Below are 26,541 nucleotides of genomic sequence, written 5' to 3'. Positions count from 1 at the left end.
TAGGTAATTATTGCTTTCATCAAAAAAAAAAAAAAAATACCCTTCCCCTTCCTGCTCAAAACACTTGAGTATTGATTTCTGTAGGAGGTGAGGGAATGATGTGGAGCAGGACATTTTCGTATGTTATCGATGATAATTCTATATCGTGTACGTTTGAGAGAGAGACAAATCAGGATGCTTATCATTCATTCATCCATTGAATCTCTCTTTCAACGAATGTTTACTGAATACCTATTGTGCGCTAAGCCCAGCTCTTAGCACTGGGACACCGTAGGAAACCTTCATGGACAAGAAAAATCTGTCCTATTTCTTTAGGAGAGATAGCTGGCACATCCTTGCAACTGACGGGGAAAGGTTCCTCGGTTCCTCGTCAACTGGATTTCACGAAGCATTTCTCAAATCATCCCTAAAACCTCTCCTCCCTTACACATCTCCAATAGGACGAGGAAGAAGGGAGCGTGTACGCAGTCCCAGAACTCAGTCCTTTGCAAGAACCCGGGAACATGTGCGGCCACGGTCTGGTAAGTACCTGCTTCCACCTTCCCTTTTGGGACATTCTTTCCCTCTCATGGTCTCTGTCTTCATTTGCTAGGGCTGCCACAACAAAGTGCTACACACTGGGTAGCTTAAACCACAGACATTTATTTTCTCAGATAATAATAAATCTCTCGAGGGGCTGGAAGGGGTGATTTCTCTTGAAGCCTCTCTCCTCGGCTTGCAGATGGCCATCCCTTTGCACCCCTGGTATCTCCCCATCTTTTTTAAGTTTATTTATTTATTTTGAGAGAGAGAGAGAGAGCACAAGCAGGGGAGGGGCAGAGAGAGAGAGAGAGAGAGAGAGAGAGAGAGACAGAGGAAAAGAGAGAATCCCAAGCAGCCTCGGTGCTGTTATTGTGGAAATGGACCAGGGCTCGATCTCACGAACCGTGGGATCACGACCTGAGCTGAAATCAAGAGCCGGATGCTTAACCAACAGAGCCACCCAGGTGCCCCTCTCCCTCTTTTTATAAAAGGACACTAGTCATACTGGATTAGGGCCCCATCCTTATGACCTAATTTAACCTTAATTACCTCTTTAAAGACCTTGTCTCCTAATAGAATCATTCTGAGGTCTTGAGGATTAGGGCTTACACATAGGAATTTTGGGGAGACACAGTTCAGCCCATAATAGCCTCTCTCTCTCTCTCTCTCTCTCTCTCTCTCTCTCTCGTCCCAAGTGCCCAGTAGTGGCACAATGCTAATGAGCACAGACAGCTATGTGACCTTGGAGAAGCTCTTTAAATACCCTGCCTCCATTTGTTCATCCAAAATACAGGACCCATCCTATGACATACAGTTGTTAGAAGGGTTCAATGAGTCAACAGGTCTAAGGACTTAGAACAGCGCCTCGTACAAAGGAAGCACTATATAAGTGTTTAGTAAACATCAAAATTAAAAACTCATTTTTACTGAACTGTGAAGAGGGTGTTATTTACTCTCCCCAAGGCTTTGCTTTTTCTGGACAACACTTAACCTCAGCGATGGAACAGCCAACTCACAATAGGGGAATCATGTATCATTGAGGGTGTGGGCCCTCCAACATTCTTCAAAGCACACTGTTTAGCTTACAAGATCTACTTTAGAATATTAATAGTCAACATTTTTTCTTAAGTAGGCTTCATGCCCAGCGTGGAGTCCGACGTGGGGCTTGAACTCATGACCTGGAGGTCAAGACCTGAGCTGAGCAGGTCAAGGTCTTGAGCAAGGTCAAGACCTTGCTGAGCTGAGCTCAAGAAACTGAACCGCCCAGGCACCCCCAGTAGCCTGTATTTATTAGATGCTAACAATATGCCGGACACAGTGCTCAGGGCATTACAGTACGGTCTTATTTAATTCTATAAGGTAGGTACTATTACTGTTTCCACTTTACAGATGGGGAAAACGGAGGCTCCGAAAAGCCTCATCTCAAGGCTAAGATCTCCAGTTGGCGAATGGTGGGGTGGGGCCAAACAACTCCAGCATGAACAAATCAGGGACTGTCAGATGCGGAGTGCGTGGGTGTGTGTGACTTCTCTTTTCTCCCACTCTCCATCACCCTTCTCTTTTCCCTCTGTTGAGTGACACATCCCCACGGCCAAGGCTGCACTCTCTTTGCTACAGAAAACATCCAAGCGGCTGGGACCCAACCCAGCGCCACCTTGCGAGCCTAGCATTTCGAGGGGCAGGCTTCCAAACAGGGTAATAATCGTCCCATTAAAATTAATGTCCATGAAGTGAGCCGTTAAAAGCGTGCAGATTAAAAAGGGGGGGAGGGAATTGTTCAGTTTAAATCCAAAGGGCTTTTCAAATAGACACTGTATCTTCATTCTTGGAACGCTACACCGGGCAATGGATCAGGTCCCCTCTGCACAGACTAGGGGGGATTAAGGAGGTGAGTCCCCAGAGAATGAGAAAGTGGTTCTGGCCAGGAGCAAAGGGAACCAAGGTTTATCCAGGGCCCACTGCATGCCAGGTGCTTGGCATACATTTCTCTCATTTAATCTCTGCCCCAATCCTGGGAGGGAGGTATTATTATTCCCAGATTACAGGGGGCAGTATAAAACCATGGTTGAGCGCTTAGAGCCTGCAGCATGCCGTCCTAATTTAGATCCAGGTTCACTCTTCACCAACTCTGTGAACTTGGGCAAGAGGCCTTGACTCCCCGGTGCCTCAGTTTCTCCATCTGCAAAGTAGGCCAGTAAGAGCACCCCTCCGACCCCAGAAGTGTTAGGGGATTTACTTTAGGCAGCCAGGCAGGGACCTTACCCCAGTAACGTGCACAGAAGGCGCTCAGAAGGTAAATTTCGGCCCTTACTAAGTGTAGCAAAACGCACTGGGCGAGGGCAGCGCCCGCCAAGATCACACCGCGGAGCTGGGATCTGAGCCCCGACCATGCTGAGGCCAAGGGGAAATCTCTCCTCGTGATAAATGCAAACCCAAACGTGTTCATGGTCTTGAGAATCTTTTCCAAAAGGCCCAAGGAGTTGGGCCTGGGCGACACTCTGCCCGAGGGAAGGAGAGAATCAAAGTTTTTTCATCAGGTTCCAGAGAGCCGGCTTGGAGACGCCTCTGGCGCCTCCAGTTTTCTGAATCCCAAAGTTATCCGAATCCCATTAAATTTAAGAAGGACTCATTATCTCCCCCCAAAATCCTGAGTGTCCCTCGCCCATCTTTATCTTCAGTAGCAGGGACAACTCCAGCCTCTCCAGTCTAAAGGCTCCTGAGCCCCTCCCCCTCGTCGGCCCCAGAGGGTCTGTGTCTCCACTGCCCATTAAATCGGGATCGCCGCTAGAAACTGGAGCCCCGGCAGGAAAACAATATTCACAAGGAAGCAGACAAAAATAAGTTACCTTCTAGAAAGCCCTTTGCGAGGGTCTTTTCGGGTGCGGTGCGTCGCGAATGCGCGCCTCTGCGCCCCTCCGGGGCTAAGGATCGACCCCTCTCACCCCCCCCCCCACCTCCATCAAGCGCTCTAGAGGCGGTGGGGGCGCTTAAGGGTCTGGCCGGGAAGCTCAGAGCGGGGTGGGGGCGTGTGTTGGGTGTATTCAAATCCGAAGCCTATAGGTGCCGAGTCAGACCTGAAAGTGGGCAAGTTGGGTCGCATCTGGCTCTCTCAGGAGATTTTTGAATCAACCCACCTCCCCAAAACAAAACAATAGCCTCGGAATATTTTTGAATAATGCAGCCGGATTCGATACCAGCTCCATCCAAAACGGCAAACCAGCCTGCTTCCCTCGCCAAATCGGAACCGGAGCTTTATTCAGGAGGAAGGGAAGGAGAAGGCCTTCGCTCGCGCTCTCCGCCTCCGCGGGGCCCCACGCGACCCCCCAAGCCCGAGACCTCCCCGGCGGGGGCCTCGCCGCGTCCCCGCGCGCCGCGCTCCTCCTCTCCCAAACGCGCGCCCTCTCGCTGCCGGCGCCGCTAGGGTTAAAAGTTACCTCTCGGTTTCTTCTGCCTGCAGCCCCCCCCCCCCCGGGGGCCGGATGATGTAACCCCCCTCCCCGCGCCCTCCCCGCCCCCCTCCACCATGTGACACTTTAATTAATAATAGCGCCGTCAGCACAACAAACGCACAACACAAGGAGAAACTTGGTGTCCAGGGGAGGCCCCCGGCGGCTGCAGCGCGGCGGAGGCAGGCGCAGAGGCCGGAGGGAGCGGAGGCGAGGGGCGGCCCGAGCGCGGGGAGGGAGAGAGGCGAGCGGTCATGTGCCCGTGCCCCCTGCACCGCGGCCGCGGCCCCCCGGCCGTGTGCGCCTGCAGCGCGGGCCGCCTGGGTCTGCGCTCGTCCGCCGCGCAGCTCACGGCCGCTCGGCTCAAGGCGCTCGGCGACGAGCTGCACCAGCGCACCATGTGGCGGCGCCGCGCGCGGAGCCGGAGGGCGCCGGCGCCCGGCGCGCTCCCCACCTACTGGCCCTGGCTGTGCGCGGCCGCGCAGGTGGCGGCGCTGGCGGCCTGGCTGCTCGGCAGGCGGAACTTGTAGGAACGCGGGGCTTCTTGGTGGGGCCGGAGCCGAGACCCAGCCGGAGAGAGCAACAGGTACGCGAGCGAGCGCCAGGGCGCGGTGGCTGGAGACTGGTCACGCAGGGCAGGCCGGGAGCGGGAGAGCGACAAGTTTGCTTTCTTCCCTTCCCATCCCTTTCTTCCTCTGCTCCCTCCTCGCGCCAGGATCGCCACCCCCCTCGCCTCCAGCTCCCATCTCTCCTTCCAAGTGTCAGCTCAGCTATTCCTGTCCTCCTCTCTCGACTCCTTAAGCGCATCTTGCCACTCTCTCCATTGGGATGGCTTTGGGAGGACTTTGCCTCCCCCCCCCCCCCCGGCCCCGTAATGCCCACCGGCGCCGCAAGTAAACACACAATGCAAGCAAAAAGTGTGCTTGCTAGGAGTGCGTAGTTGCAAGCTACGCCAAAGAATTCTAACCTATCGCGGCTTCAGGGCAGGTCTCCCGTCCTCTTCCAAGCCGTCTGCTGCTCCTAAGTCGCCACTGTCTCCAAACCCTCTTAAGTGGCACTTCCCTCGTTTCTGTTCCTCGTTCTCTGGCGCCGGGAGCGCCTCTCTGGACTGCCTCCCCCTCCAGGTTTCCGCTGGAGCTGTCTTTCCCCTGCGGCCCGCGCACTTTGCAGTTTTCCTCTGCTTTGCCAACTTTTTCGCTCCTTCTGCAGCGAGGTGTCCCGTTGAAGGAACGGGGCCTCCGCTTCACCAGAAGGTTGGAGCTGAGACGAAGCAGGAGGTGCCCCCAAAGTGGGCTGGGATCTGAGGCTGTTAGGGAAACCCCAAGGGGAAACCTTACTAGAAGAGCATTTATTGAGCTCCTTCTGGGTGCTAGGCCCTGAAATGTTTAGGGGGGGAATGTTTGAAGGCTTGCGGTATGCTAGGCACTGCGTGCTGGTGGGCGTGGGGAGTATTGAACGCCGTGTTCGCTACCAGTGGGAGAAAGGCACTGAGCATCTTCTGTGCCCTAGGCCCTTGGGGTTGGGGACTTACTGAGCACCAGCTAGGGGAGCAGCCGTGTAAGGGACTGTCTTCTCAGATTCTGGAACAGAGCAGAACTGCAGAGAATGGGGAAGGAGAGAAAATCAGCCCGAGCCCACCATAGGTGGGTCTAGGGCTGGAAGGTGAAGGTCGAAGCTGAGAAAGCCGGCGGCCCCGGGTGCCACGACCCCACAGATGCCGAGCGCTGGGCCCTGGCCGAGTCCTGGCCGAGCCCCGCCGTGCGCCGACACCCTGGGAAGCTGGCGCGGCGCCCGCGGAGAGAGGCGGCAGCCGGAGCGTGGGGGGTGACAGCGCCAGGGGAGCTGCGGGGGTGCGCAGGGTGTGAGCCGGGAGCGCGGGCGACAGATGTCGCGTGGGCCGGCGCAGCCCTGGCGCTGGCGAAGAGAGGTGCGTGCTTCGGGACGCTCTCTGCCCGGCCCCTGGAGGTCCCATCCGGGGCAGGTCGAATCCCAGGGGCAGGAGCCACCTTCTGGACGGGGCGCGTGGGATGGGGGTGGGGCAGGAAAAGGGAGTCGAGCGGGAGGCGCGAAGCCCAAAGCGTGGAATTTACGCAAGGGCAGACAGAAAGCGGAAGGAGAGGGAAATAAAAAGCGGGCGGCGAGACCAGGATAGAAAGATGAGGGAGCCGGAGAAAAAGAGAAACGGCTTGGAAAACAAATTGCAAGATAGTGGGGATGTGAATTAGAAGGAAGATGCGAGCAAGAGGAACCCAGTCAGAGGACTGGGACGCGGCTTCCCACGGTCTTGGGGTCCAGGCGGAGCTGGGAGAGCGCTCCCTTCCCAGGACGGGGCGGTGCGGGCTGCGGAGCGCCCACCCCGGGGTGGGGGGCGGAGAACCGGCCGTGCGCGCGTCGGGGCTGGTGGTGCTCCCGCCTGGAGGCGGCCCCGGGAGGTGGCGGGAGACCTCCGAGAGGGCGCGCGGTGAGGACGGAGCGCGCCCCTGTGCGCCCAGGCCGGGAACAGGGGGCGGGGGTTGGAGCTGGGAGACCCGGGTCCACGCAGCGGGGGAGGGGGCCCGACGGGAGCTTCGCGGCGGCGGCAGATAATTGCCGGTGTAGGATGTATTGCCCCCTCCTCCCTTCGCTTCTGCCCCAGAGTTCCGGGCCGCTTCTCGACTCCAGATCATCCCTGGGTTCTTCTTTCCCCTCCTGAGTCCCGCCCGGCCTCCCCAGCAGCCACACCCTCCCGAGTTCTCCCTCCTCGCCTGCCCTGACCCCAGAATGCCGTGGGCTTCCCCGGGGCGCCGCGCCTCCCTCCGTCGGGACACCAGCGCTCGTGTCCTGGGGTTCGCCAGGCGTGGGCTCCCAGCCTCCGTCCCCCTGTCCGAGGAACTCGCGTTCCCGGCCCCGCCGCCTACCAGCCTGCAGCTCGGTCGGGCCTTTGGTGTGCCTTTGGCTTACCTGGGGGGGGACACCCGTCTTTTCCAGGCCTCTCCGGCAAGTTGGGAAGAAGTGAAAGACAATCCACTGGAGAAAGACAATTTGTTGAGTTCTGTCTGCGGTCCTCTCCGCTCTTCCTACCCGAGAGGGAAAGTGGGAATGCTCACGGGATGACTTAGGAATTTCAGGGAGGCCCGAGTCAGCCCTCTTTTAGGCGTTAGGGCTGACCTTGGCTATATGCAAGACCACAATTTCAGCAAGCTTATTTTGAGCTGCTGCTGTGAGCGGGCGGTACTTTTCTCAGACGCCATCATTAAACAAACACCCCAGACTCAGTTTTCCCCATATGTAAAATGGGGACCATGATAGTCCTTGGTGGCAGAGGTGTTGCCAAGAGGGTAAAATGAATTCACCTACAGAGGGTTCTAGAACAGTGCCAGAGGCATGAGAAGTAGATATACAGGTAAGCTGTCATGCTTATGATTGTGCATTTAATACCTTTCTTTCCCCAAAGAGATCACTTTCTATTGTTGGCAATTGCTGGCAATTCCCCACCATCCCTACATGCCCTCTTGGGGACTCAGAGCCAGAGAGGCCAGGATAGTGCAACGGTAAAGAGCATGGGTTTAGGGACCGGATGGGCCTGGACTGAAGTCCCGGCCCAGGAACTTGCCGGCACTGTGACCTTGGGCAAGAATCATAACCTTTCTGAGCCTTTATCTGTAAACCGGCGCTGTGTCTCTTCTAGAGTCGTTGAGGAGGCTGATGGGGGGAGCATCCATTTAAAGTACCCGAGGCAGCGCCTGGCACTTAGTTCACTCATCAGAGGCCGTTATGAAATGGGTCATGCCATTCTGATGATTTCAAAGGGGAAACTGAGGCAGAGAGGGTTCACGGAGTCCCAAAGCGTTGGTGGCAACATCAGAAATGGAATTGGGTTTCTGTCTCTGAGCACACAGTGCCCCGGCCTCAACCCCGCCCGGCCCAGATGACTTGGGGGTGCAGGGGAGAGGACACTGGCAGAAAGCAGAGGGGGGTGAAGAGTCGTGAATTCCTGCACTAGCCAGATTCCCTTTCTCTGAGAGCCTCAGGGGAGTCTCCTTGGAGGCTGAGGAGGCCAAGGGGAGATGGGTGTGACTGAAGCAGTCACTGCAAAAGGTTCCAGAGAGAACAAAAGATGCTTTCTGGTGAGCACTGGCTGGTGGAGGAGGGGAGGGAGGCAGAACTGTGCCCTGGGAGGGGGCAGGGAGGGAGAGAGAAAGCAGCTGGGGAGTCTGGCTGGGAGAAGGGGCCAAAGGTGGGCAGACCCTTGCCTTGGGATGAAGAAGAAGGGGAGAAAGAGGACTCCGCAGGCCCAAGAGGCAACACAGTTGGGGACAAGGAAGATAATGGGCCAGCAGCAGCCTGCTTTAATGAATTAATGACAGCCTGGCCTGCCAGACGGACGTGCTAACTGGTTCTTGGCAGGTACTTTGGGGACTAAGTGGTTAAACCTGGAGGCGCCTCCCTGCAGCCTCCCACCCAGCCGCTGCACCCCTGCCAGGATTACTTCTAGAGCCTGAAAGCCTAGGCCAGGGGAGGGAGCAACCCATAGGGAAGGAGACAGCTGTTGGGGAGGTACCCCCCGGGAAGGGGCCAGATGTGCAGGACCTTGGCAGCCTTCCCACCACATGGTCCCTGTCTGGAGTCACCCGCTTGCCTAGGGACAGGCCAGGGCACAAGTGGCTGAGCTGTCGTGTAAAAACAGCCGTACCCCGGGATAATTAAATACACCCCCAGAGGTGGGCAGGGTGGATTTGGCAGTTTCTGGCTTTTGACAGTCGGCTTTTCAGACCTACACTGGGGGTAGGGAGGGAGCAAAGCGGGGGCTTCTCTTTCCCCTCTGGTCATCCCCAGTGTGACGTGTGATAGGATTTCATGGGAACAATGGGATGCCCCACAGTCCATGACTTGCTTGTCACATAGTAGGCATACGATAGCTGGGTGATGAATAAATGAATCAACCCAAAACTATTCAAGGTAGGTATTCCCAAATTCAGCTGTTTTCACTTACTCAACAATTCGTTACTGAGTACCCACTCTCTGAAGGGCGTGGTGGACACAGGGAGGACACAGACAAAGAAGTCCCGGCCCTTTAGGGGGAAGAGACAGATGATAAGTTAGATGACAGAGAGATTGTTTTGGTTATTATTGCTGTGTAACTAATTACTCCAAAGCTCAGTGGCTGAAAACAATTGTCTGACTATGCTTATACATCCTGTGGGTTAGGGATTCGGAGACGGCATCGCAGGGGCGACCAGCTCCAGGCCGGTTGGGGGCTGGAATCACGGTGGGCATGGGGAGGAGGTAGTGGGGATCTTCGCTGAGTCTCCTTTGTGGCCTGGGCTTTTCCAGAGCCTGGGAGCCTCACGGTGGTTGGATTCTGACCTGGTGACTCAGAGCTCCAAGAGCGAGTTTCCAGGGGACCCAGGAGAAGCTGCTTTGCCTTTTTCTGACCCAACTTCAGAAGTCACTTAAGTTAGAAGTAAGTCACAAGCCAGCCCATATTCAAGGGAGTGGAATTAGACACCACCCCACGGGGGAGTGGCAAGGTTCTAGAATAGCATGTGGGACTGGAGATAATGTGGCCGTTTTTGGATTATGCAATCTCACACAGATAATTTCAGAAAGTGCCAAGGACTCTGATGGTGTTACAGGAAGGTCATGTAATAGAGAGCCCAGGGGACTCCTTACCTGCCGTGGTTAGGGATGGCCACTTTCAGAAGGAGCCAGGGGACCGGTGACTGGAATGACAAGAAGGAGCCAACCATGTGAAGGCCTGCAAGAAAGGTGTTCAGGGGAGAGAACAGCAAGTCCAGTGGCCCGGGAAGGGAGACTTTGCACGGTGTGTTTGAGGAAGAAACAAAACCTGAGTAGTGTGGCTAATGCCATATGAACTTGGGGAAGCAGTCTGAGAGGTAGGGAAGGGCTGGCTAATAATCAGGCCATGGTGGGACGGCCAAGTTTGGTTCTAAGGTCAATAGGCAGAAGGGGGTGAGAAAATCAAGCTCGGAGACTCTTTTATCGGTAATGGCGCACGGGCAGGTGCGTCGTAAGGTGGGGGATTAGACGTGACTCAGGAAAGAGGGCAACATTCCATCACCAGCTACAACATGCACACTGGGATGCAGGGAGGAACGAGTCCCAGCTCCTGGCCTCAGATGCTCCTAGACTTCAGGGGCTGGAGATCCTGGCTCTCTCACCACAGCAGCCTCTCAGTGGAAATGAGTTCGTTCACCTTCTGCCAGGGTCTGAGAGGTCCTGATTCCTCTACCAGCTCACTGATGCCCAACCTTTGGTGCCCTCAGAACGTTGTGGATCCTGGCTGGATTTCCATTACGTAAGAAATGCCACCAATCAACTCAGGATCGTCTCCCTGCCTCCTTCCTGCCCTACAACGGTGTCCCTGCTATTGGGTGGGGGAACATGAAACGAAGTTACTTTGGGAAACTTTATGTAACATCCCCATTAAAAAATATCTTGGGGTGCCTGGGTGGCTCAATCGGTTAAGCGTCTCGCTCTTGATTTTGGCTCAGGTCGTGATCTCCCAGTCTGTGAGTTCAAGCCCCGTGTCTGGCTCCTCACCGACCACCAACATTGTGGAGCCTTCTTGGGATTCTCTCTCTCTGCCCCTCCCTCTCTCTCTGCCCCTCCCTCTCTCTCTGCCCCTCCCCCGCATTCTCTCTCTCTCTCAAAATAAACTTTTAAAAAGTCGTAAAAATAGCTTTTTTCTTGATTACAAAAAATATTACAAATTCATTAACAAATATTTGGAAAACGCTGAATAAAAGACAGTTTTTGTTGATTATTTCCATCTCACTACCCACTGTTCATATTTTCTTCTTTCTTTATTTAAAAAAAATTTTTTTAATGTTTATTCATTTCTGAGAGACAGAGACAGAGCACACGTGTGGGAGGGGCAGAGAGAGACAGACAGACACAGAATCCAAAGCAGGCTCCAGGCTCTGAGCTGTCAGCACAGAGCCCCACGCAGGGCTCTAACACATGAACTGCAAGATCATGACCTGAGCTGAAGTCAGACACTTAACCGACTGAGCCCCCCCAGGTACTCCCCACTGTTAATATTTTCAGTAGACTTCTTTCCATTTTCAAAAAGACATCGATGGGTACTTTCACAAAGGGAATCACTCGCTCTAAATATATTCTCTGTAATCTGACTTTTCCATCATAGCACAGACATGTCTCCATGCCTTGAAATATTTTCTACGACACACTTAGAGGTCACTTACTGTTTCATCATTCTGCTGTCCTGCCATTTATGTTCCCAATCCACTATTGTTGGGCATTTAGGTTGTTTCCAACATGATGATGAAGCATCCTTGTATATTACCCTTAGGGCACATCACAGGTGATTTTCTTAAAAATGCCTACAAGTGGAACTTTGATATCAAAGCATATGTAAACATTCATTACAACAGTTGTCTAAAGGGTATAAGACCTTTTTTTTTCTTTAATGTTTAGTTTTGAGAGAGATAGAGAGTGCGAGTGGGGAGGGGTAGAGAGAGAGAGAGAGGGAGACACAGAATCCGAAGCGGGCTTCAGGCTCCAAGCTGTCATCACAGAGCCAGACACAGGGCTCGAACCCATGAACTGCGAGATCATGACCTGAGCCGAAGTCGGACACTTAACCAACTGAGCCACCCAGGTGCCCCCTTTTTAAAAAATAGGCTTCATGCTCAGTATAGAGCCCAATTCGGGGTTTGAACTCACAACCCTGAGATCAAGACCTAAGCTGAGAGCCACACAGGCGCCCTGGGCGGAGGGGGGGAGGGGGGGGCAGGGGGGAAATCTTGTGGTTAAGGTCCAGAGGGCTTTCTAGACAAACACTGCCATTTGTTCCCATATGTCATTCATGTCACTGGCTTCTATCTACAAGATGGGTTTGAGCTTGGCTCTTGAGTTGGCTGTTACCATTCTCAGCTAAATCTATGTTGTTTTTTTGTGGAATGTTCTTTGTGGACCACACCTCTAGCTATTGTTGGAGTGCCCAAGAGTAGGGATGACTCCTTACATGTCCATCCCGACGTTGGGAAAGAGCTCCAAGTCTGAGCAATGTTACTAAGGGTTTGGAGAGCTTCCCTGCCTGCCTGTCTCTACTTATCACCATGGTACAGCCATGTACCATGTACATCGGATATTCTTGGATCTAGCACATGGTGCTTAATAAACACTGAAGGATGCTAATATATACTGATGATGGGGAAACTTAGCTTTTGGTAGGGGGAGGTCTTCAGAGAGTGGGAATGTGTCAGGGGCAATGGGATGGATTTAAGAAGAGGTCACTTTCAAAGACAGCCCAGATTTGAAATGTTTTAGTTGGCACACCACGGGCTCCAAGTCTTGATTCTGAAATTTTAACCACTGGTAACAGTTCATCCTGTTGACCCAGATTTTATGTGGAGGCGGGACAGCTTGGTGGAAAGTGACACGAACTTTGGAGTCAGGCTGACTTTTGGATCAGGTCCGAATCTGCCATTTACCAAACGTCCCTTTACCTTCTGAGCAGTATGAGGCATGTCACTATGTTGAGAAAATGGTAGAGAATGGTCAATGGTAGTGCAGGATAAGTGTCGTTCTTATTTGGGATAAAATTCAGTCCTTGGGTCCGTATTCAGAGTATGGTGGGGAACTCATACTGGACTTTTGCAAGCCTTTTGTTTAAAGCCATTGCCAGTCTTGCCTCCCCCACTCTGTGGCTCACCAGCAGCCTGCTTAAGCCACTGTGCCAGGGCTGGGAGAACCTCCAGAACAGGACTTCCCAACCTGGGCAACACTGGCTTCTAGGTCTTTTGAGAACACCAATCAGGTCTATTTTGCCCACCATTGTATTCCAGCCCCCAGCATGGTGACTAGCACAGAGCAGGCATCCAGTAACTACTGAATGAATGAATGGATAAATGGATGAATGGATGGGTGGATGGATAAATGAATGAATTGGGGGGACACCTCAAGGAATTTGGGAACCCTCCAAAATTCCACATAGAATTGGCTGACTTCATACTCCTCTGTTTCTCCCTAGTTGAGAGGGAAACCAAGGCTTTGACCCAATTCTCCTAAGATCTATGACCATAAAAGGTCACCATTCTAGAAATATAGCCAGAGCTAGACAGGACTTTAGAGACCACCTGGCCCAACTCCCTCACTTTCCAGACAGGGACCCTGAGGCACAAAGATGGCTGCTGAGGGTTAAGATGAGGTGGCCTTCAATGCCAGCTGACTCTAAGGGTTTGAACAAGTTTTCACACCTGGTGGTCTCCCAGCTGAATCTGACCTGCAGTTGCTTTTTCTTTCTTTCTTTTCTTTTCTTTTCTTTTTTTTTTTTGACTACCGTGTCTTCCCCCACCCCCGCCGGGCACTGAAAAATCAGGCACTTTCTTACAGAAGTCTGTACTTAACAGTTTTTCTGGAAAAAAAAAAAATGGAAAGGTCTGACAAGACTGAGTCTGTATTCCCACGTGGCAGCAAAAGCCTGGATGAATATCAGAAGCCCCTTTAGATGGGACACAGACTCTCGGGATACCCCGACCCCTCCCGGGCACACTTCGCCGGTCCCAGGCAAGCATTTAAATTTGCAAGGCCTGCTTTAGGGGACCACCTTGTCAGACATCCCAGGATGCATACACACACCCACCCACATACCCTATTTTAAATAAGTGAGATCATCTGTTCATGTTGCTCTGTAATCCGCTTCCCCCCCCCCACTAAAAATAGACTGCCGAGCTCTTCCTGTGTCAACCAAGAAAGGTTTCATCACCCTTTTGAATGGCTGTATGATGCTCCATTGTTGGATGAGCCATGACTCACTTACTTGGTCAACCCCCACCCCCCGCCCCCCAGGACATGTCTGCCGTTTCTCATTGTCTGATAGCATGAACAAGGTATATTCTGGTTTGGACAATTTTGCAAAAAAAAAAAAACAAAAAAAAAACGGGGGGGGAGTTCCTAGGGGTGACATTCTTGGGTCAAGGAATGTGCGTGTTATAACAGGTGACTCATCCGGGGAGACGCTCTAAGGAGGGTCTGCCCATTTGGTGTCATTTCTCTGCTGCGTCGCTACCTCCCCACCCTCAGGGCTACCCGTCCGGATGTCTGGTTAGCGTGCATACAGTCCACCTGCTGTCACTCGTAGTGGACAGAAGCTCCCAGTTCTCTGCTCTCTCCTCGCAGGCTTTACGTAATCAATAACGACTCACCGAAGCACTGATAACTGCCCGGTGATAGCCGTGGCATTCACTGGTACCCCTGATAACTAGTCCCTGAGACCAGGGTGCCAGCGGCCTCCAGAGGCTGCCGGATGGCCTCTTCCTCTCTCACGTCGTGCCTCAGAGCCAGCCTCCTGCCTTTTTGATCCCTTCACCCTCCCATCTCCTTGGCACCCACCGCCCGAAGTGGGCAGCATGAACTACAGGGATGGAGACTGAAGTGAAGACACAGACCAGAGCAGGCGTCCCTCCAGGAGAATTCTGCACGGAGACCTTTGTCCCCATGACTCTTAGGCGCTGGGACTGACCGCGGGGACCATCTGAACTCCGCAGTCAAAATAAAGCTCCCTGAAACCAAAGGCGGAGAGTGGGGAAGTTGCCACCCCTATTCCCTCTTTCACGTACCCACGGTCCCCCGGCAGGTTGAAATGGGCCCCTATTCTGTGTAGGACATCGTGCTGGGCTCTGGGGATCCAAGGACGAAGGGGAGAGACACGGTGTCTGTTAACGCACAGAGAATATTCTGGGAGGTGTAGCCGTGGAGCAAAGGGGGCTTTCCTTTCATTTCTGTATCCTTCTCTGCGGTTTGAATTTGTAACTTAACATGTGTGCAAACAGCAAGAGCAAAAAAAGATGTTTTTAAAAATGAAATATTGGGACCTCCTAGGAAGGAAGCCAAGAGTCTTCATCTCCGATATAAGAAGAAGGGGGTGAGCCTCCCACTTGCTCTCCTGTGTCAGTGGAGCTGGCCGTTCACCGCTTCCCCCCTTCACGCCCACAACAGGGTGACAGGACCATGGCCCAGGGAGGCAGGACCCTGAGGGGCCATGTTCTCCCCTCTCCCCGCCTGCCCCCTCCATTCGGTGGGTGCAAAGGGGAAACAGGGACATTTTTTTAAAGGCAAAGTTTCATGTATCTCTTCAGCTGTGAGCTTTGGTTCTGAGTCAGCATTTGAGAAGGTGTTTTATGAGCCAAGTTTGAGGAAAAACATCTCAGGGAGTAGGACAGTGGGTCACAGGGGATAACAGACTTTGTTTTTTACAAATACAGCTGAGGGGCACCTGGGTGGCTCAGCTGGTTGAGCACTCAACTCTTCATTTGGGCTCAGGTCATGATCTCACCGGTCGTGAGATCGAGCCCCGGGTCGGATTCTGCGCTGACAGCAGGGAGCCTGCTTGGGATTCTCTCTCTCTCTGCCCCTCCCCCATTCACACTCTCTCTCTCAAAATAAATAATCGTTTAAAAAAATAAAATAAAAATACAGCTGACTCTTGAATAACATGGGTTTGAACTGCACAGGCCCAGTTATATGCAGATTTTGGGGGATAAATTCAGTCTAGTACTGTCAATGTATTTTCTCTTCCTTACGATGTTCTTAATGTATTTTCTTTCCTCTGGATTGCTTTATTCTAAGAATGTAGCAAATATGACACATATAACACACAAAATGGGTGCTAATTGACTGTTTATGTTATGAACAAGGCTTCCAGTCCACATATGAGTAGTTAAGTTTTAGGGGAGTCAAAAGTTATATGGGGATTTTCAACTACGTGGGGCGGGGGGGGGTGGGGTCAGCGCCCCTCACCCCTGCATTGTGCAAGGGTCAACTGTAGTTTTATTTTATTTTCATTTTTTAATTTTTACTTATTTTTAAAAATTTTTCTAACATTTATTTTTGAGAGACGGAGTGAGACAGAGCATGAATGGGGGAGGGTTGGGGGTCGGGGGACACAGAATCCAAAGCAGGCTCCAGGCTCTGAGCTGTCAGCACAGACTTGAACTCATGGACTGTGAAATCATGACCTGAGCCAAAGTCGGCCACCCAACCGACTGAGCCACCCAGCGCCCCTGTAGTTTTAAATTATATAATTACTACTTGTTCCTTGAGAGGAAACAAAAAAGAAAGAAAGAAAAATGACAAATGATACAGAAGTGTATAAAGTGCTCTTTCACTCTGTCCCCAAAGTCACTCTCCTGTGTAACTTTCAGTCTGGAGTACATCGCAACAATCGTAATAGCAGACCTTACTATGCGCTGAACTTCTAAGTGCCTCACATATGTTAATAACTTTTAGTCCTCACATTGACACGGTGAAATTCACTGTTCCTCCCCCTACTTCCATATAGGGCACCTAACCAGAGAGGTTAATAACTGGCCCAAGGTCACACAGCTTTTAAGTGTCTGAATCAGGATTCCCACTCAGGTGTTGGGCTCCAGAGTCTGTGCTCTTAACCATTATGTTATTTTGCATATCTGTGCACTGTTTTTTATATGGATATATAGAGATATATAGATATCTGTACATATGTATAGACACATACACGTATACATATTCATTAAAGGGAAAAAGATCTGAGATCATACTATTTGGCCATTTGCTCTTTTCAATTAAGAATCAGAACATGGGAATGTAAATTGGTGCAGCCGCTCTGGAAAACAGTACGGAGGTTCCTCAAAAAATTAAAAATAGAACTGCTCTATGACCCAGCATTTGCGCTGCTAGGTATTTACCCAAGGGATACAGGTGTGCCGTTTCGAAGGGACACATGCACCCCCATGTTTAGAGCAGCACTTTCAGCCATAGCCAAAGTATGGAAAGAGTCCAAACGTCCATTGATTGATGAATGGATAAAAAATTTGTGGTATATATATACAATGGAATATATAGCAATCAAAAAGAATGAAATCTTGCCATTTGCAACTATGTGGATGGAACTGGAGGGTATTATGCTAAGGGAAATTAGTCAGAGAAAGACAAATATCATATGACTTCACTCATAGGAGGACTTGAAGACACAGAACGGATGAACACAAGGGAAGGGAAGCAAAAATAACATAAAAACAGGGAGGGGGACAAAACAGAAGAGACTCTTAAATATGGAGAACAAACAGGGCTACTGGAGGGGTGGTGGTGGGGGGGATGGGCTTAATGGGTAAGGGGCATTAAGGAATCTACTCCATTGTTGCACGATATGCTAACTAACTTGGATGTAAATTTAAAAAACAAAAAACAACAAAAAAAAGAATCCTAACATACTTTGGGGCCCCTGGGTGGCTCAGTCAGTTACATGTCTGACTCTAAGTTTTGGCTTGGGTCATGACCTCGCGGTTTTGTGAGTTTGAGCCCCATGTGCTTGGGATTCTCTTTCTCTCTCTTTCTCTCTCTCTCTCTCTCTCTCTCTCTCTCTCTCTCTCTCTCTCTCCCTCTGTCTCTGGCCCTTCCCTGCTCATACTGTCTCTGTCTCTCTCAAAAATAAACTTAAAACAAATTAAAAAAAAAAAAAAACCAACCGATCCACCTCCTTCTCATTTGCATGTAGCTTAATGTATTCATCCAGTCTCCTGCTGATGGACATATGGGTTGTTTCCAAACTGCTGCTCTTAGCGACAAGCTGGAGGGAACACCCTTGACCATATTTAGGTGACTACTTCTGTGCGCTAGGTCCCTAGGCTACCATGTTCCCTTTAAGATCCCCAGAAGTGTAGGCACAGGCCCCCTCTCTGGGTGTAGGACGTGGTTACACGGCACCACTGGCCACGCAGAGGCGTCCTCCTGATGTCCATCTGTCACTACCGACACCAATGCGCAACCAGGACATAAACAGGTGTGGCAATTTGTCCATTTAAGTGCGCCGGGAGGCCCTTAGGAAGACACGTTATAGGCTTAACGATTTACAGGTAGGAAAAACGAAAACCCTTTGCTGGTCCTACCTAGTCTTGCAAGAAGATGCCATTCCTTCTGTGGATGGAGCAGATTAGTGCCGTAAAAACAGAGGTTCCTTACCTCTCCTGATGCCATTGTTATTTTCCCTTCATCGCTTTCAGTGGACATATCTATGCAGCCTCACTCTGCACAGCTTTGGGGTGCAGGTCCCTGCTCATCATGGTCCCTGGATTGAGCCATATGTGTCTTGACCTCGTGCTCTGCTCTGGCCCTTTCCCCACATAAATGATCCTTCCTTCTTCCAATTAGTATTATTTTTGAGAGAGCTCGAGCAGAGGAGGGGCAGAGGAAGAGGGAGAGAGAATCTCAGGCAGGCTTCATGCCCAGCACGGAGCCCAACATGGGGCTTGATCTCACGACCGTGAGATCATGACCTGAGCCAAAATCAAGAGTCAGACGCTTAACCGACTGAGCCACCCGGGCGCCCTCCTTCTTCCAATTATTGAGAAAATATGAATGCATATCTTAAAGGTCCAGTTCAAATCTTGCTTCCGCTCTTCCTGACTTCTGATAGTGGTAGACAATGGTCTTCCACAGTTCTGGCCTCTGACATATCCTGTCTCCCAGAAAAAGACTGGAGGCAAATCGAGGACAGGTACTGGCCTCATCTAGTGCCCAGAACGATGCTTAGCAGAAAGTTAACACGCTCAGTAGCACGTAGATGTGGTTCTTCTCTCTCCCTCCGTCCTTCCTTTTTGTGCATGAAGGCAGCGTCATCCTCTTAAGCTAATGCTGCAAGGTTCCACTGATTTTTTGAAGATCGGTGTGAGTAGGAGCCAACAAAGCGAGCTTTTGTGAATTGAGCGTGTTTATCAACTGAGTTGGTGGACGACTGATTGATTCGGCATCCCCTGAACGCATAGGGTGGCAACACGGTAATACAGAAGTCCTGCTGTGCTCTGCCCTCATGGGATGAAAGGGGAAATGACGTTTGTGGTGACAGGGGTCCTCTGCCTCCACCTGAGCAGGTCGGGGCAAAAAGGACTGAGGTCACTGATTTGGATGACCGTCTGCTAATGTAGACTGTCGGGTCCATGGGATTAGGACTCCGTTCGTGCAGACATATATATATTGGGTAAGGGTCCAAGTAAGAGGCAGAGAGTACCCCCAGGCTGGTAACCAGAGAAGAAGTTAGTGAAGGTTTGGTGACAGAGTGTAGACAGGGTTTAGGAAACCAAGGAGGAGTAACGCAGTACTACAGGGCTGGCCACAGAGGAGAGCCGTCCTTCCCGGCCTGAAGGGCTGAGGTGAGGCACTAGGACCTGGAGTCCAGCCGGGGAGCCGAGCCCAGTGGGCGCTGTGGCCCGACAGGGTGGGAGCCAGGGGAATACATACCCAGGTCTTGTGCCCCATTAGGGCCTTCTGTTGAGTAGACCCAGCGGGAAAACCTATGGGTGCAGTTCGTACAGGTCAATATGCCAGGTTCTTGCCAATGTAGAAACTGATCTCTCTCCCACCTTGTCTCCTACGCCGCTGGATTTGCACGGAGTAAGGTGCTGTCGTCTGTGAACTTACAGCCCCTGCTAACTCTCCAGCCTCACCCCTCCCCGGCCCCGTCGCCCAGGCTGTGCTGAAACCTCATCAGGCGCCTTGACCTCGTCAGGGCATTTCGCTGCTGTGTTCTCTCCCTTGTCCTGCTTCTTCCCTTCTTCCCGGCCACCTCTCCGTCCCCTTCCTCTGCCCCCTCTTCCTCCTTCTTCTGACATAATTCCCCTGCCAGAAAAATCCATCCTTTTGAAGTGCACAACTCAGTGGGTTTTATTTTAGTTTATACTTCCAGAGTTGTGCAACCAATCCCACCATCGATCTTAGAATGTTTTCGTTTCCCCAACGCAAACCCTGTCCCCATTGGTAGTGATGTCCTAATTCCCTCCTCCTCCTCGCAGCCCTGGACACCCATTAATCTACTTCTGTCTCTAAAGACTTGTCCCTTGTGGACATGTCCTATACGTAGCATCATACAATCTGTGATCTTTCGTGCCCGGCTTCTTTCATTAAGCATAATGACCTCAAGGTTCATCCAGGTCTCGTGTGAGTCCTTTTTACGGCTGAATAATACTCTGTTGTATGGAAATACCCCACCGTATTTATCGGTTGATGGACACATGGGTTGTTTCCACTTTTTGGCTATCAAGAATAATGCTGCGGTGAACACTGATGCCCAAGTTTTTGGATGAAAATGTTTTTCGATTCTCTGGGGTATATACTATTTGTGTGGCCCTTCCTGGAATGCCTCATCCTGGCTAATTCCCTAGCATCCTTCAGTGCTCAGTAAGGGTCTCTGCTTCCTTCTCCCAAGAGCTCTCTCTGACTCCCCCTTTCGCTTCTGGGCTCCCCTAGCTCGTGTTTATCCAGATTATGCTTCACATGACACTGCCATTGATACCGATTTCTTCTCATCTCTTTCTGTTGGCTTCAGAGCCCCTGAAGGGCAAGAACTATGTCACTGGATTTATAACACCTAGCATAGTTCTTGGTATGTTTGGCAATGAACAAAGGAATCAATGAGAATAGAGACTGTCCTACAAGTCTGCCTTGAATATGAGTCTATGAAATGAATAGATGAAGGAGCAAAAAAGGCAGCATGGTTCTGTATTCTCTCTCTTTTTTCAATGTTTATTTTTTTGAGACAGAGAGAGAGAGATGGAGCATGAGCAGGGAAGAGGCAGAGAGAGAGAGGGAGACACAGAATCAGAAGCAGGCTCCAGCCTCTGAGCTCTCAGCACAGAACCTGATGCGGGGCTCGAACTCGTGAACCGTGAGATCATGACCTAAGCCGAAGTCGGATGCTTAACCGACTGAGCCACCCAGGAGCCCCTATATTCTCTTTTTTAATCACAGAAGATGCTTATGTCTGAAAACAGAAATGTGTGTGTGTGTGTGTGTGTGTGTGTGTGTGTGTGTGTTTTCAAATGTTTGTTTAGGGAATGCGGCTGGATGGATGGGGCTTTGGCTGGGGTGGGGGCGGGGATGGCCACTAAATCTAGCTTCTGGGGGAACCTTTCCTCCAAATCAAAGCTCTGTCTCTCGCAGCTCTCTCCCATCCCCCTCCACCTTCCAACATCCAGGGCTGGCTGTGCAGAGGCCCAAGGCACTGACGTCATCCCCAGCAGCTGTCTGCACGTGCCTACTGACCGAAATACAAATCTTTATTTCTGCAGGTTGGTGAAAACCCTGTGTCCTTGGAGAAAGCTGGTTCCCATTTTCCTGAGGGGGAGCCCAGAGCTTGAAAGGCCGCAGTTGGCGCTTCGAGAAGGAAGTGGAGAGGCGTCTGGAGCCATAGTAGCAACGGCGGAAAGGGACTGGGGAAGCCCTTTGCATATCCAGCTGCAGAAACAGACACCCCAATGCTATTTACATACAGCTCTATATATAAAAAAAGAAAATATGAATATTACTACTCAGTGCATGTCTTGTCGAGGACACGGTCCCCTCCCTTTTCTGCACCTTCCCGTGTGAACTTTGATGCTTCCGTGTCTGGGGCACCAGAAGTGAGGTGCGTACTGTGTACCTGAAAAATCTGCAAAGACTGGTGGGAATCAGCCCCAGAGTCGACCAACCACCTGGGGAGGGATGCTGGCGGAGCGAGGGGGAAATTGCAAAAGGCAAAATAGAAAGAAAAGAGGAAAGTAAGGAGGACGGGGGGTGGGGGTGGGGGGGGGGTGGGCAGCTCTGTTAGAGCAGTCTGGGATTCCTCCGTTTGTAAGTCTTGACAAGTCCCCGCCTCTCTGTACCTACCCAGGTAGATAGCCTGTCCCGCTAGCACATCAAGACAGATGGGATTTATTTCCCTACCAATCTGGTGTCTGGTCCTTCACTTAGACTTTGCTGGTGCTAAGTGTGTTCTTGCTGGCACTGCTATGGGGTTCTGTGGCCAGACTGCAAGGCCAGGGGACAAGAGAGATGTCTATTTTGCTGTTTCAGATTCATTTTTTTTTAAAGGGACAAGTCGCAAAAGTGCCACTTGAGAGTCTCTTCTCTTTCTCTGTGGGGATGAAAACCCAGAGGTGTTTTGGAGCAAACCTTGGGGCCTGGGAGGGAGGAAGGGAAGGGATGCTATTGAGTGGCTCCCTGGTGGAGGCCTTTCTACCGAGGTGGAAAGCTGACCTCATATGTGACTTGTCTGCTCTGTCCTCTACCCCCGCAGAAGTGTCCTGGGAGTTCAGCCCACAGCCTCCCCCACTCCCCAAGGGGATTTCAGGGCTTAGGTTTTATGGATTAAAGAGCCAAGAAATGGCTACGTTCTGGTCAAGGGTGATTTATAAGCAAGAGGCACTGGGGGAGGGAGCGGGTCGTTTAACCGAAATGCACCAGCATCTCAGTGACTGACAGAGGATCTGATTTTGTTTTCCAGGATAAGCTCCTATTTTCAGAAGTTTCTAGAAGGGCTAAAAAAAGATGTGTGCTGGACTGAGACTTGGCTGCAAAGACTCTTCAGGGAGCAATGATTATTTTTTTGCTTTCATTAAAAAAAAAAAAAAAAACAAACCCAGGTATTATTCCTCTGTGCTGTGTCTCCCACACTGCCATGTGCAAAGCTGAGATGGTGGGGCACCAGGATGCAGGTCACAACCCAGTCCCTATGGACAGGGGGTCCGCTGGGCTGGTTAGCAGACACCCTTGCAGTTCTAAGGCCAGCAGGGGGATCAGCCGTTGTTAAGGTTGACATGGGGCTGAATTATTCCCCACAGGCTTTGTTGAAAATTACCAGGTCCTTTAGAATGTAGGACCTTTTAGTGCTGTTGCAAGCTGGGAGCTGTCTTTCTTTCTTTCTTTTATCCATGCCTTATGTTTTCCTAAATGGCCCTTTAAAGAAAAATGTAACCCAAAGCTGCTGCAGGTGAGGGCGGTCCCCCCACCCCCACCCCCAGACAGCTTGTTGAGAAGGAAAGCTTGTTGATAGAGAACTTGCTTCCTTTCCTCGAGGGATCCCTCCCCACAGTTATGTTTCCAGGGGATGGGTGTGCAGGCAGCGTCTGCCCAGAGCAGCACGCGACATCCCCACCAAGCCGCGAACTTAGAGAAGGCAAATTAATTAGAATGATATGAAACACAGTCTCTGCTTCTGTATCATCAGTTTCTAAGCCAGACACTAGAGTCTTTCCAACTCACCCCATTTTCTGGGGAGGGGGTTTCCATTCCTATAATGATATGTGGTCACGGCTCTCTGCTGCTGTAAGCCTGTACCTTCTACGTGGCAGTGGGGCCATGCTGCCCATCTAGACACAGGGGAACGGGGGAAGGTCAGAGAATCCCTTTTTCAACCCTGACTTGCCTACTAGCTCATGACATTTCCACTGGAGGATCCAAACTCCAAATGCCGGGGTTGGTATTTGGGGCAATTTTGATTTCAATGAAGCCGCACTGCTGAGAGACCTGGGCACCCATGACCCTCCTGATGGAGCTTTACAGCCAAGTCCCTTGTACATAGTCTCTTGTATTAATAGAAACTGTGTATTTACCTAATCCCGGCTTTTTTCTTGCACATCATTAATTTGAGTGCACTTCTCGACTGCCCCGATTTTTGACAAGGGGTTGTTTTTAATGCTTGTTTTTATATGAGATTTGACTTCTTGATGGACATTTGTATTAGGAAATTGAAGCATGATATATATGTCTATATTGTCTCCACCGTCTCTGAGGCTGCATTACTTGGATTGCATGAGATAGTGGGGTGGTGTATTTTTTTTTTTAAATATTTCCACAGTGTGCAAAGTGCTGGCACCATCCCTCCCTCTCTCCCCCGCTTTTCTCCGGCTGCCAAGGAGTCATTGATTTTGATTAGCTTCACTGCAGAGCGTCTGTGAAGAGAGGGAGAGGGAGGGAGGCTTTGAAATAAATTTTAAAAAAGACCTCATATCGGGTTTCAGCAGACAGCAGTGTGTGTGTGTGTGTGTGTGTGTGTGTGTGCGCGCGCGCATGTGTGTCAGTGCAAAGCAGAGGGAGGCCTCTGAGATCATCGTTTAGGTAGGTTGCTGCATAATGAGGTGAGGAGCAAACAGAAGGGCCTCCTTCCTGATGGTGCTCGTTTGCTCTCAGAGGGTGGGGGGTCCAGGAGCCACAGGGATTGGAGCCTCCTGGGGCTTCAACATTCCCACTCCAAATTAGATCCATTCCCTCCTGGAAGCTTCTCTCCCCTACCCCAGCCCCCATTAGCAAATAAGATCTCTTATCCCCATTTCAAATTTAGGGTTCCACTTCACATTCCTTCTGGCACAGACATAGCCTGAGTAGCAAGTTTCTAGGGGGGAAGCCCATTTGCCTCTCTAGCTGCTGTCCATGGTCCTAGGCCACGAGCATCTCCTGGAACCCAGTCTCCCCCTTCCCGCCACCTTTCATTGGGATACTGGAGACTTCTTTTCCACTTCTTCCAGTGTCTCATTTAAGAAATTCTTTCCTCTTTTAACAAGAAGATGGTGATTTAAACAATACTGTCACAGAACGATGGAACTGTGACTTTGGTTTCATAATTTATGTAGCTGATCTCATGTACTATTATCATGTTTCTGACAGTGATAAAATATCACTTCCCCTAGCTGGGAAATTGGAGGAGCCTTCTTCTGATCCCACACAGGTATCTTTTGGGGACACTGGTTTGCCACTGTGGGCGTTTTGAGTGTCCGCCTGGTATCAGAAGCTGCAGTGACCAGAACACAGGTTTTGCTCTTCTGTGTTGATTCCATTTCTTTTTCTGGATCTTCCCTTAAGTCAGCCTGGGCCAACTGCAGAGTCAGAAGCTGCCTGGGAGGTGCGGGGGGTGGGGGGGACAGGCTAGACACCCTGGCCTAGTCCCATAGGAGCTGATGGAGGATATGGGTGTCAAAGGCACCATTTTAAAGCTCAAACCAAAAGGTTCTTTTTTAAAATACTAATACCTACTTATCGAGCACCTGCAGCGTGCCCAGTTGTAGAATCCGGTCTGGGAAGAAACTCAGGTACGCAGCGTGGAGGGACAGCTCAGCTTGGCACCAGACAATGTTAACTGTCCCTTTCCAGTCTGGTTCACAGTCAGGTCTGTCAGGTCATACCCGTGATCCCAAGCCTTGCTGGCAGATTGTTCTATAGTATTTATATTTACTGAGCATCATACTATCATGAAGGCAATTAAAAAGCCTGTGATCTTAACTCGCTCCCAGCACGCAAAGACTGGTTCTTGCTGCTTCACAGAATAATGAAAGGCGTGCTCACCACCCCTGAGCACTGTGCTGAGTGTTTTACGTGTTTCCCCTCAGTTATTCCTCACACCCACTCTGGAAGACAGTAGTTATGATTCCCATTTTACAGGTGAGGAAGCTGAGACTCAGGGAAGTTTTGCAACTTAGCCTAAGGCCACACACAGAGAGTGAGGTGGCTGAGCCAAGATTTGGACTCAGGTGTGTGTGACCCCCCCGCCCCCCCCCCAAGCCCATGAGCTAACTGCCCTGCCACACTGGACTCCCTCCTGAGCTGGCCTTACTAGTTCAAGGACAAGCACAGCCTGGGGTCCAGCAGGGAGCAAGGGAGCCTGACTTAGGCCCACTGTAAGGAGTGTTGCATTTGGGGGATGCTCCAGGACAGGCTGGATGGTTTAGGTGGGGGTTTTATGTATTTGTTCCCTGCCTTTTGTGTCCTTAATATCTATAGGTCCCTGGGAGAAGCGTCTAATTGGCAAACAGGGCCTGTTCAGCTGACTTCTTAGGACATGGGAAGCTTTTCTTACCTCCCCTACCTGAACCCTTAAGTTCCTCCCCCCCAAGTTCTTTGCACTGTAAGTGCCCAGGAGCCTGTGTGTGTATGTGGCAGGGATGGTCATGGGGGTGTCTGGAACCTCAGTGAGGCCTCTGGCTCAGCCAGAGAGGCAATAAGTTTGGGAGCATTCCGTTCTGGGCTCTAACCTTGCTGGTTTGTTGTGCTCTTTTGTAAGAGGAATTTCATACCTTGGAGACGCTTTGTACATATTTGTAATGACTTTATTAAAAAACTGTTTGTGCACTTCCAGCCAAAGTCCTTTGCGTTTTAATTTCCTTTTGAAAGGTTGGTCCCCAAAGATTATGGGAGGATCTGGCTGTGCACCCCAACCTTCCCTGGGGCAGAAGGCCACACATCTCCCTTCTCTGCTGTATTTCTGAGAACTCCCCAAGGGGAGGATTGGCCCAAACAGTACCCTTGGGTTGGGTGAGAGGTTGAGGGAACTTGCCTGACGGTTCAAGATCAATGGCACCATGCAGACAAGCTGATGGCTGTGCAGACTGAGGTCTCCTACTATGGGCACATGGGCCTCTCTGGGTTACTTTCACCTACATTTACCTGGTCTAAGATGCTCTGAGCGATCAGGTTGTGGTTTCTTCCTAAGAATGGTGGGTTGAGAACAGGTTGCCTTTCTAGATAACAGGCGCCTTCATTTTCCCTGGGGGACCCACCCCTTCCCCACTCTCAGGCCATGCGACTCAGAGGAGTTGACCCTATCCTCCCACCCACCTGTGTCCCCACAGTTAGGGCTCTACACCTGATGCAGGCCTGGCCAGCAGTGTTCCAGGTCCCAAAGGCTAAAAGGGATTGGTGTGGGGACAAATTAACAAGTCAACCTCAGGACTCCTGCTAGAGCTTTGGGGAATCAGAAGCTCTTTGCTGGGGTTGTTAAGCTGGTAGAACATAGGCATATATGTATACATATGCATATACATACATA

General features: G+C 51.1%; 2 protein-coding genes across 2 annotated transcripts in view; one reads left to right on the top strand and one right to left on the bottom strand.

Annotated features, from left to right (window-relative positions):
• Nucleotides 1–4,080: 4,080 nt before the first annotated feature.
• HRK (harakiri, BCL2 interacting protein) lies at nucleotides 4,081–25,850 on the top strand. The gene is made up of 3 exons (XM_023241459.2): nucleotides 4,081–4,554; nucleotides 21,035–21,369; nucleotides 22,228–25,850. Exon 1 carries the CDS (start codon nucleotides 4,223–4,225, stop codon nucleotides 4,496–4,498), a length of 276 nt encoding a protein of 91 aa, XP_023097227.1. The 5' UTR covers nucleotides 4,081–4,222; the 3' UTR covers nucleotides 4,499–4,554; nucleotides 21,035–21,369; nucleotides 22,228–25,850.
• Nucleotides 8,658–26,541, bottom strand: part of RNFT2 (ring finger protein, transmembrane 2) — a 90,011-nt gene continuing 72,127 nt past the window's right edge. Inside the window, exons 11-12 of the mRNA XM_045041080.1 lie at nucleotides 9,621–9,670; nucleotides 8,658–9,019 (exon numbers count right to left, since the gene is read on the bottom strand). Coding sequence (XP_044897015.1) covers nucleotides 8,941–9,019; nucleotides 9,621–9,670 — 129 coding nt within the window. The 3' untranslated portion in view covers nucleotides 8,658–8,940. The remainder of the gene's footprint in view (nucleotides 9,020–9,620; nucleotides 9,671–26,541) is intronic.

This window comes from Felis catus, chromosome D3 (genome assembly GCF_018350175.1).
Source record: "Felis catus isolate Fca126 chromosome D3, F.catus_Fca126_mat1.0, whole genome shotgun sequence".
NCBI lineage: Eukaryota > Metazoa > Chordata > Mammalia > Carnivora > Felidae > Felis > Felis catus.
This window is presented reverse-complemented; position numbering and strand designations above follow the sequence as displayed.